We start from the raw sequence: 16,012 nt of genomic DNA, 5'->3' as shown, positions 1-16,012 counted from the left end.
GTTCATAAAGGCTGAGTTACCCGTGTGTAGACGTACATACCAGCTGAGTTACCCGAGTGTATGACGTACATACCAACTGAGTTGCGCGACTATATGACGTACGTACCAGCTGAGTGACCCGAGTGTATGACGTACGTACCAGCTGAGTGACCCGAGTGTATGACGTACATGCAGTCTGAATTGCCCGAGTATATGACGTACATACCAGTTGACGTGCCCAAGTTTATTACTTATCTACCAGTTCCTGAGTAGATAACACATGTACAAGTTGACTTGCTTGAGTAGATAACACATGTGCAAGTTGACTTGCTTGAGTAGATAACGCATGTGCAAGTTGACTTGCTTGAGTAGATAACACATGTGCAAATTGACTTGCTTGAGTAGATAACACATGTGCAAGTTGACTTGCTTGAGTAGATAACACATGTGCAAGTTGACTTGCTTGAGTAGATAACGCATTTGCAAGTTGACTTGCTTGAGTAGATAACACCAGTTGACGTGCCCAAGTTTATTACTTATCTACCAGTTCCTGAGTAGATAACACATGTACAAGTTGACTTGCTTGAGTAGATAACACATGTGCAAGTTGACTTGCTTGAGTAGATAACGCATGTGCAAGTTGACTTGCTTGAGTAGATAACACATGTGCAAGTTGACTTGCTTGAGTAGATAACACATGTGCAAGTTGACTTGCTTGAGTAGATAACACATGTGCAAGTTGACTTGCTTGAGTAGATAACGCATTTGCAAGTTGACTTGCTTGAGTAGATAACACATGTGTAAGTTGACTTGCTTGAGTAGATAACACATGTGCAAGTTGACTTGCTTGAGTAGATAACACATGTGCAAGTTGACTTGCTTGAGTAGATAACACATGTGCAAGTTGACTTGCTTGAGTAGATAACGCATGTGCAAGTTGACTTGCTTGAGTAGATAACACATGTGCAAGTTGACTTGCTTGAGTAGATAACACATGTGCAAGTTGACTTGCTTGAGTAGATAACACATGTGCAAGTTGACTTGCTTGAGTAGATAACACATGTGCAAGTTGACTTGCTTGAGTAGATAACACATGTGCAAGTTGACTTGCTTGAGTAGATAACACATGTGCAAGTTGACTTGCTTGAGTAGATAACACATGTGCAAGTTGACTTGCTTGAGTAGATAACACATGTGCAAGTTGACTTGCTTGAGTAGATAACGCATGTGCAAGTTGACTTGCTTGAGTAGATAACGCATGTGCAAGTTGACTTGCTTGAGTAGATAACGCATGTGCAAGTTGACTTGCTTGAGTAGATAACGCATGTGCAAGTTGACTTGCTTGAGTAGATAACGCATGTGCAAGTTGACTTGCTTGAGTAGATAACACATGTGCAAGTTGACTTGCTTGAGTAGATAACACATGTGCAAGTTGACTTGCTTGAGTAGATAACACATGTGCAAGTTGACTTGCTTGAGTAGATAACACATGTGCAAGTTGACTTGCTTGAGTAGATAACACATGTGCAAGTTGACTTGCTTGAGTAGATAACACATGTGCAAGTTGACTTGCTTGAGTAGATAACACATGTGCAAGTTGACTTGCTTGAGTAGATAACACATGTGCAAGTTGACTTGCTTGAGTAGATAACACATGTGCAAGTTGACTTGCTTGAGTAGATAACACATGTGCAAGTTGACTTGCTTGAGTAGATAACGCATGTGCAAGTTGACTTGCTTGAGTAGATAACACATGTGCCAGTTGACTTGCTTGAGTAGATAACACATGTGCCAGTTGACTTGCTTGAGTAGATAACGCATGTGCCAGTTGACTGCTCGTACATCCGAGCCGCAATATAACTGGAATACTGTTAAAAGCGGCGTTAAACCCAACCCACACTCGTACATCCGATCACATGACACTCACTGAATGCTTAAGTAAACTCAGCACAACCAGGCAAATCATTTATTCCATGCAGTCATAGTTAGGTATATAAGGGTGTGGTTTGGGTGATGGTGGATGCGAGAAGGCGTCACATTATCTATGTAGAGTTGCGTCCATTCACTGCGAGAACTGTGTCCGATCTGGGCTTCTTTGCATATCCCTGCTCCACCCAGCTGGCATGCAATGATATAACTGATAAACTATTTAATAGAGTGTTAAACCAGACACATACAAATCATCAGGTTCCATGTATTTTTACTGATTATTATTAGGCTGTCCTTTCATCCTCTCGTGCAGTACTCCTGCCCTTCCGGTGGGTCTGAAACACAACAATTTTATTTATTATTTCCCTGGATCCAATCCAGTAATATTCTCACAATGATACAACATGGTCCACGCCCACTCGCGGTCTACTGTTTCCTGATTGGCTTGGACTTGGAGGGCGGGACTTGGGGGTGCATTATTGAGCTGAACCGTGTCCCCGATTTCGTATGGTTGTCTACAGTTGTTTAGTGTTAATAATAAAATAAGCAGTCTAATAGTTATTAACGTTGACCTTTTTACAAAGCACAAAAATATATGTATGTAAGAATGCATCTGTTCATCCAGCAGTGCATGGGTACCCGGTAGAATGATGCGGGTCCTGCACATTGACCACTTTCATGAAGCCAATTAGCATTGATAGGATGATGAGAAACAAAGAATCAAAATCAAATCCTGGATTAGAAGCTCAATATTTGAAGCATGTGAGTTGAGAAGAGGTGTTTCCAATGTGTACCCATTAATGACAAAACCAGCAATCAGTCAAGTGTTTCCACAGAGTGTCTTTATTCTTATCACTATACGCTGCACGTCATTTCCAAACTGTACACGCTAATCCTGCACGGGACAAATGGTACCTCTCGAGTCATGGATCTATGATGTCACATTTGATGCATTCATGAGTGTGTGAGTGAGTATGGTTTAACGCCGCTTTTAGCAATATTCCAGCAATATCACGGCGGGGGACACCAGAAATGGACTTCACACATTGTACCCATGTCAGGAATCGAGCCCGGGTCTTCGGCGTGACGAGCGAACGCTTTAACCACTAGGCTACCCGACCGCCCCGATGCGTTCATTAGCATCAGTTCACACAACATACCACTATGTTTGTTTGTGCATCGAACCAATCTAATATCTCTTGAACATGAGTAAGTCTTCATACATTAACCAACGAGTATGGTATTCGCGTTTCTTTTGGCGGTAAGTATACATTTGGCTATTTATACACGTTGCTGTGTTTGGCGTTATTTATGCTTTCAGCCGTTCTTCAAATTATACCATAGACATAGCGATATAGGTCAATTTTTGGACCGGTTCCGGGATGATTATGTGGTGGTTTAATCGCAGAGTTAGATCCATGATGTTAAAGAAGAACCTCGTATTTTGACACCATGATCGATTTACAGGAACTAGTCAACTCCTATAGATGGTTCAATGGACATTGGCGTTAAACCGAACTCACTCACTCACTCATTGGACATTGACAAAAACGTTACTGCTAATAAAGGAAACGTGTAATTTAGAGTGATTCTGTCAATGTGAATGAGACTTGACCTTGAACGGAAAAAGGCAAGGCACCTCCTGAAACTCGTCGATCTACTTTGGTATTTCTTTACGTTTTTAGTGTTTTGGGTTGCTACCGGTAGTGTAGAACATGTTACCCTTTTCACAACAACCTGATCCAATCACTGATTATTAGTAATCCATTCGTATAATTTTCACCGCTATTTTGCCCTTTACTCGCAAATATTTTACACGCCTTCTGTCTTAATATGTTTTGGCGGATAATTGATATACTTGAGGCCAGATGAAACAAGAATAAAGTCAATCCATTCGACTGTGTATTAAAAATAAACATTACCCCAAAATAACCTGAACATACATTAAAAATGACAATAATCTTATCATACTTAAGATTCAATCATAAACAGCACCTGTAGTAATCATGGGTAGAATCCTGTTGATGAAGACACATTCGTGATGGACTACCCCGTGTCCTGCTGCTAAGTTGTTGCCCACGTCAAGGGCCATGTAGGTGAGGTCAGTGTTGTCAGAGGCCGGCCAGTCCACCTTCACTCGGACCGGAGCGTTAGGGTCACTGCCAATAGATGTCAAATGTTCTGAACGTCTAGGATGTTTTTAACAATGCCTGCATGTTGTGTATCATGTAAACATGATCGGGTCAGTGTTGTTTTACGTCACTTTCAGCAATATTCCAGAAATATCATGACGGGCTACCACAAACAAATGGTCTTCATACATTGTGCACATGTAGTTATTAGAGCCCAGTTACATATCCAACCCCGAACGACACCCCACCCCTAATCAAAATTATTTTTAAAGGATAAATAGGTCTCGCTGCGTATATGATTTCTGGACATTAAGTTTTTGTAACTGACGTAAAGTTGTTTTCCATCACTGATGTAATGAAAAACTCATTCACCGAGGTATATGCGGTATAAGTGTGTGGTGCAAAGTGACGTTCTGTACATCAAAGACCCGTGAAGGTCCGGGTAGAATAGGCCTTCAGCAACCCATGCTTACCATATGAGACGACTATGCTTCTCGTAAGAGGCGACTAACGGGATCGGGTGGTCAGGCTCACTGACTTGGTTTGATGCATGTCATCGATCCCAATTGCGTAGATTAATGCTCATGATATTAATCACTGAATTGTGTGGTCCAGACTCGATTATTTACAGACCGCCGTCATATAACTGGAATAATGTTGAGTGCGGCATTAAACCACAAACCAACCAACCAAATGTGCATCAAATGCCATCATAGCATGAGACTGAGGTACTGATAACGACAGTGTTGCGACTGCAGACTGTTGCGACTGCAGACAATATCAGACTGAGTATCTTGGCGCACTAATACCTGATACTCACTCACTCACTCACTCACTCACCCTGACTTGGCAAAGTTGGTCCAGTAGGTCATGATGGTCCTGCTGAGTTCCACCTCCTCCTGTGTACATCCTAGAGTCTCATCGAGGACCAAACCAAACACAAACTCAACCTCGTAGGAGTGAGTTGCTCCTATCCACTGTGGATAGGGAATAATTGATAGCCGGTGGTTAAAACTGTACACATAAGTAGGGTTAGCAGCAGTGTACAATCTGTCAAACTCAAGATGAGGACATTTCATTTCCGTATCCGAAAGCAAGTGATTTACGACATCAAAATAGTGTGCCTCCTTTAAGGGGGCTTTCTGACTTTCATAAAACAGACGAAGGGGTTCTGGAATTCCTTTACCACTTGCAAAGTCAACTGAAAGAAGACGATCATACTCTGGGCGACTTAAAATCAATGTTTCCGGTAATGTCGATACGTTTCTCATCTGCATCAACATTTTTGCCGAAAACAGTGTTGTTTCATCTTTAGTAAAACCATGCAATACACTGGTCTGTTTGATGGAACCGCTGGACAGAAGAGTTGTGGGGTCATCGGGGAGAAAGTAGCCATCCACAACTGGTATGAATCCAAGTCCTTCGTCTAACATACCGAGCTGAACGTCAGCCATAGTTTGGGCATCTGCTGTCTTCAAGCAGTCATAGATGTCTGCATCAGTTGAAGATGATGGACATTCGAGGAGATCAGCAAACCTCTTCATCTTTCGTTTTGCTGTTTTGGGCACAGCGTAAGCCCATGGAGAAATGTGAGTCCCGCTTTGCATGATGGCTTTGTCAAACACGTCGCGTGACAGAGGTGACACTAAGTGGTGACCTACGCTGCCACTACCAGCACTTTCTCCAAATATGGTCACTTGGGATGGATCCCCGCCAAAGTTGGCAATGTTATCTTTCACCCACTGTAGGGCCAGTCTTTGATCCATCAAGCCCATGTTGCCAGGGATGGTATCTGGCCCCAGGTAGCTGAAGCCTAAAGGCCCTAATCTGTAGTTCATTGATACAACGATGACGTCATTCTCTGCTGCAAGGTATTTACCTTCATACGGTCGTGTAGATCCAAAATACCAACCCCCACCGTAGATCCAAACCATCACTGCTAAATGGCCACCATTGTCTGTTGGCGCCCACACTGTAAGATGAAGACAGTCTTCACTGTAATCACCAGGGGTCTGTCTGTAAGTCTCAATAGGCACAAACGCATGTTTAGGTTGAATGCAAGATGGCGTCGGTTTCTGTGCATCCCTAGCTTCCGGTCCCCAAGACTCTGAAGGCTGGGGGTACTTGAAGCGGAGGTCGCCCAGAGGGGGCTTAGAGTATGGGATTCCATAGAATACGTCAAGAGATTTGCCTAGCACTGACAAACGTTGTCCCAGAAGAAGGCCATTTAGAGTTGACACTTTCTGTAGCCTCGCAATTTGAAACACCGCCAACAAAGCCACAAGCGCAAACCTCATTCCTGTCCACATTCTGAAACAATTTCATGATTTCATAGATTTTGGTAACATAATTTCACTCCTGTGTTATGTTCACAGTTTATTTTTGTCCCGCTGCTCATGACAGGTGATTCTAATGGTCCAGACAGTTACGCCAAATACACTACTATCTATGATTTTGTTTAAGTCACTCTTTTTGAGATGGGAAGATAGTGAAACTGTTAAAGTTAATTTTATAATTTTTCATGACGCCCTCTTCATAATTGTGGGTCGTCCAATGAATGGAATCAAAACCACAAGCTTGGCGAAGACTGTTATATTTTTAGTAGTAGTAGTGGTAGTAGTAGTAGGAGTAGTAGTAGTAGTAGTAGTAGTAGTAGTAGTAGTGGTAGAAGTATGCATTCACGAGCTGTCTTATGAAGTAGGTAGATGTGGAAAACAAGGCGTTCAGATCTTTCCTGACATAAAGATTTTTAATCCTGTATTTGCTAAAGATGGCAATAAACCGCTATGGTTGGGACTAACTCTTTTGGGGCTCTCGTATGACTTCTTGAATGTCAAGGTGACTAAAAATGCAATCAATCACGACAAGAAATAGTCTTTGTATGACTTCTACCGGTGCAGGCTGACAGGATAATGATTTGGGGTCTAATCAACTGACTATCAGAAGGGACAATTAGGAATTAAGATATTGTATTCTAAGATATTAGTGACTAATACACTATGATTGTGGGTTCGAATCCCGGTTCGCCCCGATTATGTTTCTAGGTTTGTCAGCACCATACCCGTGCTCATGGTTTTCACCGAAGTGGTAAACGTCTGAGACCTGCATCACTTCGGGCTTTCCTCCCGCATTAAGCTGATATGCAGCGATATAACCGTAATACTGTTTAAAGCGGCGTTAAACCCATCTGACTCACTCACTCACCTTACACCCGACCGTACAGGTGAGCCCTAGACTGCATTATGTGTACAAATCGAGGCGCTGTTATACGGGGTGGTATATCACATGATGACCTGGATACTGTGACTCAAAGACATGGCGTATACGAGTAAATGTACTTTATTTTTCAAGTAGGGACGGACACATAAAGGAATTCTTTTCTTGTCAAGATGACTAAAAAGTGCAATCAATTACGACAAACAATATTTATCGTATGACTTCTACCAGTGCAGGCTAACATGATAAGTGTTAGGGAACTAGTATGTTGACAATGAGAAGGGACACTTATGAATTTAGATATTGTTTTCTAAGGTATAAGAGCTTCAAGATACACTAGACGGATCCACAGTAACACCACTGCTGTAATCATTATACATATTTAGGACAATGTTATATTGTAATGTCATATTTCAACTTACCTGATACCTGACAATACGGGTGTGCTCTAGGCTCCGCTATGTGTGTAGACGGCAACGCGGTGTTATGCAGGGACAGTTATCACATGCTGACCTGGTTACTGTGCACAATCTAAGTTATAGCTACGTACAAAACGTCTGTTTACCTAACCACCTAAATATTTAGAGTGAATGTGTTTCCCGGGTGGTTGAATAGGTAGGATTCTATCAATCAGTCAGTATTCTATTTGCTTCACAGCCCGGTTAACTTGCACGAGCATATGACGTACATGCCAGCTGAGTTGCTCGAGTATATGACGTACATACCAGCTGTGTTGCCCGAGTATATGACGTACATGCCAGCTGAGTTGCTCGAGTATATGACGTACATACCAGCTGAGTTGCTCTAGCATATGACGTACATGCCAGCTGAGTTGCTCGAGTGTTTGACGTACATACCAATTGAGTTGCCCGAGTATATGACGTACATACCAGCTGAGTTACCCGAGTGTATAACGTACATACCAGCTGAGTTGCGCGAGTGTATGACGTACATATCAATTGAGTTACCCGAGTATATGACGTACATACCAGCTGAGTTTCCCCAGTAGATAACACGTGTATTAGTTAACTTGCCCAAGGTGATAAATGTACGTAACAGTTACTTGCAGAAGTATAAAACGTACATCCCAGCTGAGTTGCATAACGCCCATACTAGTTGACTTGCCAGAGTAGATAACACGTGTACATGACACTGTAAGCTGAGGTAGACGTCAACATAGACCCGACAACTGAATGTAAATAAAGTGACAAAACCCTTTCCATATCCAATAGAAATATCTGCATAAAGCAGAGTCGACTGCACGATTCCGACTATATCATGAGCTTGTGTTTATGAATCACTGTCAAATAGAAACGATACCAGGTGTTCGTGAAAAGGTGAGCGTACGCTACCCCACCGGTGGCACCCACCACAACGTTAATCGAGGTGTTTTTTTCAGGGACGTCAATGATCGGTGTTTGGGGGAGGGATTGTGTGGTTGGGTGTACAGATGGGCGTCTGAGTGGTATATAAAGTGCACCAATATCTACGAGTTGCGTCTGTTACCTACGAGGATTTTCCTGAGACGCTGAGCTGACGCACGGCGATAGACTATTTAAAGGTCCGTAAACTCATACCTCAACAAAACATTATGATACATTGGCTTTTAGACAGACAGACAGACAGACAAATTTATTCGGTACTTCAGGCCACCGGCCCATAATACAATGGAAATATACTGTATATATATTTGCATACTGGGTAGATTTAATAATGATTTACCGTTCCACACTATTTCCTTTCGATGTTCATGACTTGGGAGAGAAATTTACCTAAGGTGATAATTTCTTCGTTTTCAGCTGACATAAGTCTTATAAAATTCTCAATAGAGGGAGGGGTAACGAGACGCTTGGGAAAAGAGTTTCTTCTTGCTCTAGAATACTGGTCACAAATCATAACAACATGGAATTCATCTTCAACATGGTTATGTCCCTTTGAAAAACAGAAAGTGCAGGCACGTTCATTATATGGGATGTTGTTGTGACGCCCCAGTTCGACAGCAAGTCTGAAATTATTACATCGGAACATGACCATAAGTCTACAGTGGTAAGAAGACATATCACAAGTTAAATATGGGCTTTTACTCGGGCTCTGATTATTGTTATGCTGTCCTTTCATCGTCTTGTGCAATACTCCTGGCTTTCTCCTGGGTCTGAAACACAACGGTGTCATTCATTTTCCCCAAGCTACATTTCAGTGTAGTTCCTACAATTATAACCAGGTGCTAGTGAGAGTCTTTCCTTCTGGTCATCAATCAAACGTGTTGTTTGCATTAAAACCAACCCTTTCAAGCCACGATGTCAGTTATGAGTGGAAGAGTTGGACGCAATGCCGCTTTGAACAGTATTTCAGTTACATCTCGGCGTGTCAACTTCATGCGGTAGGAAAGCCAGAAGTGATGCAGCTCTTGGCATACCCACGTATGGTGCTGATCAACCCAGGACATAGGTTTCTTGCACGCATAGGATGCACCTGCACAGCAATTCGCACAGTATGGGGCGTCTCGGCAAGCTAGTTAGTGACAAATAATCACGTCAGCAAACAATATACATTCCCGATTCTCACTGCCTTTAGTCAGTCTTTCCTGTTCAAAATGCAGTAGTATGCTCCTCGAACTTAATGAAGCACCACACATATTTTCATGAATTTTCATGAATTTTCATGAATGCGTCAAATTTCTTGACTAGTTAAAAATTGTATATACACATCATCATTATTAGAAGTAGAAGTAGCCATGTCCTATTTTGAAGCTGAAGGATTTACAATAATATTTATATGATCTCTAATAATCCAGTTTGGAGGTACTCTAGATGTAAGCTTATATGCATGCAAAGCTTCAAAATCCAAAGGTTAACCACTGATAATTCATTACATAAATATTCTAGGGGTAAACCATATCGGTGCAAATTTTCCTGATATATGCGGAGTGTGCACATATCACTTTTCAATAGGCATATGATTAGCTGATTGTGAACCCTGACCTTTGAATGCACGATGGCGTGGGGTGTTGTGCATCCCTAACTTCCGGTCCCCATGACACTGAAGGTTGGGGGTTCTTGAAGCGGAGATCGCCTACAGGGATTAACGTATGGGATTCCGTAGAAAACGTCGGGGCACTGACAGACGTTGTCCACGAAGTGAGCCATTTAGCGTTGACACTTACTGCGTCTATGTAACACCGCCAACAAAGTCACAAGCGCAAGCCTCATTTCTTTCCACATTCTTTAACAGCATAATGATTACTTAGATACACGTTTTATAACCATATTTGGGCATCACAAAGAACAGCGAATTTGTTATGTCAAACTTCTTGATATGGGAAGCCAATGGAAGGTTAAAGTGCGTTTACTGCAACGCCTTCTTGTGCAAGGTGAAGCGATGGAGGTAAAACGAAAGAAATTGATTGTAAAATTGGCTTCATACAGGGTTGACTGCTTTTATTTGCTGATGATGAAAATGAAACGCTAACGTGGGAATTATATATTATCTTCTGTTCAGTGGTTGGGCTCAAAAACATGTGTCCATTTATCGCGACATTTATGATCTTTTTGCAGCCTCCGTGTTTAGACCATGCTCTGCACAGTTTTCCCCTAAATTGCCAAACTGAAATTTGGCATTTGTTTCTGCTTTTGATGACATCACAATTTGTGACTCATTGTTAGTTTTGGTCTATCTACGATCCAAAAGACCAATAGATACTGGTTTGCTCTTGTGTGCAGTGTACTGTGTCTGAGTGGAGTATTCACGTTAAACTATATGGTATTTCAGTGGACGAGCCCTATAAAACCGGCATTAGTCCGGACAAGTACGAGCAGACACACACACACACACACACACGCACACGCACGCGCACGCGCACACGCACACACACACACAGAATCCCAGATTGGTCCTGGTCCTTGTCCCTCGGAACAATATTCAAGCCATTGTGCTCCATCCACATGGAAAGCGTCTGAGACCTGCATCACTTCAGCTTTCCCCCAAAAATTATACTGACTTACATTCACTAATGATTTAAAATCTGGATATGTGTTCACTGGCACGATGTCACCTGAAAAGATAACGTCCGGAATAATGGGGTTCCTCCGTACACTATTTCTCAGGCTCCACCGCAAGTGCGTGTGGCTGCAGTCTGACAGCATCGGTCTCTCGCAGCCGGAGAAAAATCAATACATGGCTGAGCTGAGGAAAGCATCCAGGTCAGTTGCACATCCCCACAACAGCCAGACAACCGTCGTGACTCTGACTCAAGCACTCCTACACAGGTAACCATACCGATCTATTCATCTAGTTATATCCTAGTGTCAAACGTAGCATCTATGCGAGGGTACAGTGTGTCGAAAACAGGTGACGCATGATGATAACCAAGGTAACGTTGGGCACAATACGCGAATTTACAAGATAACCCTTGAATATAAGTTATTTCTTGAGCTTCTGCATACAGTGTCAGATCAGCCGGGACGAATAAGGGACCAATTTTTTTTATATTTTATGTAAATGTAAATGTCAAGGACGTTCCAATATTTTTAGCGGATCGTTTAACTTGATGAGAAAATAGAGTAACTTCCCTTGATCCGTTCACCGACATGTGTCTTCTGTAGCAGGAAGAGTGAGTGAATATGGTTGTATGCCCCTTTTAACAATATTCCAGCAATATCACGATGGGGGACACAAGAAATGGGCTTCCAACATTGTATGCATGTGGGGAATTGAACCCGGGCCTTTGTCGTGACGAGCGAAAGCTTTAACCACTAGACTACCCCACCGGTGCCCTAGAATCATGTGTTTGCCCGTTCTCAGTTTACTACTAAGTACCTATTTAGGATATCAATAATTCATTTTGTATATCAATATATGAACTTTGATATCACAAAATTGTTTTTTTACGACAAAAGGCAAATTGTGATTCAGTAAAATAGTCATTCTTAATAATACTATTATTTGTTTCAAATAGGATTTTGTGACATTAAGTAGTGGCTTCTTGGTGTATAATTAAGTTTTTAGATAAGAGTTCATGTACGACATCGAAATATCAAATTAGTCATAGCCCTCAACTGATATATTCAACCTAAATATCCTGCAAACAAAATTAAGTTGTGATATGAATATTATTTCATTGCACAAAGATATCATTAAATGGTGTCTCGGGAGCTTGGACAGATTTAAATGTGTCACTTCATATACCGAAAACTCGTATTGGTGCGGTTCAAAGTCGAAGGTTCGTTTGTTTGTTTGTTTGTTTGTTAAACGCCACACTCAGCAATATTCCAGCTGTATGACGGAGGTCTGTAAATGATCGAATCTGGACCAGACAATCCTGTGGTTGACATCATGCGCATCGATCTACGCAATTAGGGATACAATGACATGTAACAACCAAGTCCACCCGATCCCATTAGTTACCTCTTTTGACAATCAGTCGCCTTTTACGGCAAGCATGGGTTGCCAAAGATCTATTCTACCCCGGTTACTCACGGGTTTCAAATTCCCGAATTTGTGATATCTACCAATTGATTTCGCGGTATCAATTAATAAATCTTAGGTATCTATAACTCGATATAAAAAGCAACTTTGACTTCACAATTTCAAGTTTACGATATCACTAAATAATCATACAAACCACAGACAGAAGAAACATTACAACGTTGCCTCTATACTGTAGACATACATTCCTAATGGTGTACGCAACATACCTTGCATGATTAGTTTATCTGACATTTAAGGCTGTAAATGCAGTAGACATAGAAATACCTTGACCTATACGTATCTGAAATTGTTGTCGATCCACTACACTATTTTGTCGGAAAAACGAAAGTTTGATGGTGGTTGAAATGAAACGATCGATGCTCATGATATCAATCACTGGATTGTCTGGTCCAGACTCGATTATTTACAGACCGCCGTCATATAGCTGGAATATTGCTGAGCGCGGCGTTAAACAACCAACCAACCAACCAACCAACTTAAATGAAACGTGTGTGGTCCAAGTAATGAGTGCAGCCCTTTCTGGTACGCATACATACATACGCACGCACATACATGCATACATGCACACACAAAGCCGACATCAGTAATATTCCAGCCTTATGACAACGGCCTGTGAATAATCGATTCCACACCAGACACATCAGTTATATGAGCAACGATCTACGTACGATGACGCCCGATTCACTAAGTCGCACCTTAGGACCAACCGTAACCTGGAATAGTTTAGAATGGTAGTTTTAGAATGCTTATCTCTCAAAGCTTATCTCTTACCTTGTATTTCTATACTTTTAGATCTGTGAAGGATGAGCCACAGCTTTGTCGGCAGCATTTATGGTTTTCCTGACAATGCTGTAAGCTTAGGCCATCAGAATGACGGTGCTGGAAAACTGTGGACCGCAGTGGCCAACACGCAACATGGACCAGTCGGTGGCAAGGCGAAAGGGGACACTTGCTGGTATTCCTACGGGGGACGAGAGCACACCACAAAGGACTTCTCTTGGCTTATAGCACCAGAAGGGAGAGTGGTCTCTTTCAGAAACATCGGCAATGGTCCGCCACCTAAAGTGATATGTTTTGGTCGACAGAGCGACAACCTGGAATACTTTGCAGCATTGGCAGTGTGTGAAAATGGTCTGATCCCTGCCAAGGCCAGAGACAACAAGTGCTGGTACCCGTATGGCTGCAAAGAACTTACCACGTCAGACTTCTTCTGGCTTGTTAGTGTATAGAACACCAATAAACAATATCGAACATATTGATCTGGGTTAGAAGTGGACTCCAGCAACCCATGTTTGTCGTAAGAGGTGGTGGGTGGTGGGTGGGTTTGTTGTTTAACGCCGCACTCAGCAATATTCCAGCTATATGACGGCGGTCTGTAGATAATCGAGTCTGGACCAGACAATCCAGTGATTAATATCATGAGCATCGATCCACGCAATTGGGATCGATGACATGCATCAACCAAGTCAGCGAGCCTGACCACCCGATCCCGTTAGTCGCCTTTTACGACAAGCATAGTCACCTTTTACGGCAAGCTTGGGTTGCTGAAGACCTATTCTACCCCGGAATCTTCACGGGTCTGTCGTAAGAGGTGACCAACGGGATCGAATGGTCAGGCTTGCTGACTTGGTTTATACGTGTCATCGTATCTCAACTGCCCGGTCCAGACTCGAATACTTACAGACCGCCGTCATATAGCTGGAATATTGCTGAGTGTGACGTTAAACAACAAACAAAAACAAACGTAGGTCGATGTCAATCACTGGAGTGTCTGGTCCAGACTAGATTATTCAAAAACCATACAGCTGGAATGATGTTAAATGGGATGTTAAACAATAGAGAAATAAATATATTATTGAATCAGTGCTGAAGCTTGGTTGGTTGTTGCGTACCCCAATCGGCATTGGACGCTGCTCATAACATCAATCACTGGTTTTTACTGTCCAGACTCCATTACGTACTGGTCGTCATCATATCGCTGGAATATTGTGGAGTTAACAACAAAGAAACAAACAAGTATGCACCGAATGTGACAATTATTCTGGGTGACCCACTTTGTTAACCTTAAAGGGGAAGTGTACACGCAAAAATCACTTTCTTTCTTTTTCTAAACAAAACGCAATTTTAGAATTAGTTAGTATCTGTGTTTGAAAATATACGCTCATTTTTTTTCACAGTGAAAGTAGGAAGCTCACAATAGTGTTAAAATGATATGTCGTTATGAGGCCTTCGTTTTACGAGCGAAATAGGCCTGAGTTATCCCCCTTAGATTATGACGTAATTGGTGCCAATTCAACTGGGTCCCTGTCTATTCTCAACGCAAAAGATATCAAGGACCAGTTTGCGGTAAAACAACATGGTCTACGACACACTCCGGCGCAGTGGTGACTCAGCATAACACAATTCTGGCTGGCATCTGAGACGCTAGAATCACAAAACTGCCCCTACACCACGTGAAGCGGCTCTAACAAAGCATGATGACGTCATAATGTTTATCAATTGGCACCAATGACGTCATATTGCAAGGGGCATAAGCCATGGTGTTTTTGTTATGGAAATAGAACACTTGGTAAATGTGAAAAATATAAATCGTTTTAACGCAAAAAATATGTTAATTAAATATGATGTTTTTATATTTTTGTCTATGACACTTCTATGTTAACACTTTTAATGTGGAAAAAGTACAAGCAAAATTGGTTCATTTCCGTGTGAACTTGCCCTTTATTTCCTTGCCCTGCATTTCACAGAACACAACAAATGACACCAGTCGTCCATATTTCTACACTTCTCTTGTTTTTCTTGTCAGTTAATATCAAATCTTGAAATTGTGACCTATCAAAAAGTTATGACTTTACATAGAGGAATGCTTGTCGTAAAAGGTGACTAAGGGGATCGGGTGGTCAGGCTCCCTGACTTGGTTGATGCATGTCATTGATCCCAATTGCGTGGATCGAAGCTCATGATGTCAATCACTGGATTGTCTGGTCCAGACTCGATTATTTACAGACCGCCGTCATGTAGCGGTAATATTGCTGCGGCGTTAAACAACCAACCAACCAACCAACCAACGTAGAGGAACGGATGGCCCATTGGACAAAGGAGCAATAGCAAGTAAGTGAATGTGGTTTTAGGCCGTTTTAGAAATATTCAAGCACGATGTTTGCTGGGGACTTAAGAAGTGGTCTTCACACATTGTAATCATTTAGGGAATGGAGCCAAGCGTGACGCTATGATGAGTCATTCACCGTGCATGTTAACGGACTCCTGAG

At 42.0% G+C, this 16,012-nt stretch overlaps 2 protein-coding genes across 2 annotated transcripts; both read right to left on the bottom strand.

Annotated features, from left to right (window-relative positions):
• Positions 1-208: 208 nt before the first annotated feature.
• On the bottom strand, positions 209-1,997 carry LOC125372009 (balbiani ring protein 3-like). Its single transcript, XM_048380813.1, has 2 exons — positions 1,893-1,997; positions 209-1,749 (listed from the first exon to the last, which is right to left on the bottom strand). The coding sequence occupies exons 1-2, from the start codon at positions 1,943-1,945 to the stop codon at positions 516-518; spliced, it is 1,287 nt and encodes a 428-aa protein (XP_048236770.1). The 5' UTR covers positions 1,946-1,997; the 3' UTR covers positions 209-515.
• Positions 1,932-7,802, bottom strand: LOC124151622 (acetylcholinesterase-like). The gene is made up of 4 exons (XM_048380812.1): positions 7,679-7,802; positions 4,881-6,350; positions 3,904-4,067; positions 1,932-2,243 (listed from the first exon to the last, which is right to left on the bottom strand). The coding sequence occupies exons 2-4, from the start codon at positions 6,347-6,349 to the stop codon at positions 2,206-2,208; spliced, it is 1,671 nt and encodes a 556-aa protein (XP_048236769.1). The 5' UTR covers position 6,350; positions 7,679-7,802; the 3' UTR covers positions 1,932-2,205.
• Between the last annotated feature and the right edge of the window lie 8,210 nt (positions 7,803-16,012).

Source organism: Haliotis rufescens, unplaced genomic scaffold (genome assembly GCF_023055435.1).
Source record: "Haliotis rufescens isolate VD_foot unplaced genomic scaffold, xgHalRufe1.0.p SCAF_33, whole genome shotgun sequence".
Classification (NCBI taxonomy): Eukaryota; Metazoa; Mollusca; class Gastropoda; order Lepetellida; family Haliotidae; genus Haliotis; species Haliotis rufescens.
The sequence above is the reverse complement of the archived record's forward strand: the minus strand, read 5'-3'. Positions and strand labels throughout refer to the sequence as shown.

Coding starts and splice junctions, on each gene's coding strand:
- LOC125372009 (XM_048380813.1), bottom strand. CDS start 1,945: ATGATTTGCCTGGTTGTGCTGAGTTTACTTAAGCATTCAGTGAGTGTC. Junction 1,750..1,892: donor CATTCAGTGAGTGTCATGTG/ATCGGATGTACG, acceptor TATCTACTCAAG/CAAGTCAACTGGCACATGTG.
- LOC124151622 (XM_048380812.1), bottom strand. CDS start 6,349: ATGTGGACAGGAATGAGGTTTGCGCTTGTGGCTTTGTTGGCGGTGTTT. Junction 4,068..4,880: donor ACCAACTTTGCCAAGTCAGG/GTGAGTGAGTGA, acceptor ATCTATTGGCAG/TGACCCTAACGCTCCGGTCC. Junction 2,244..3,903: donor TCTACCCATGATTACTACAG/GTGCTGTTTATG, acceptor GTTGTGTTTCAG/ACCCACCGGAAGGGCAGGAG.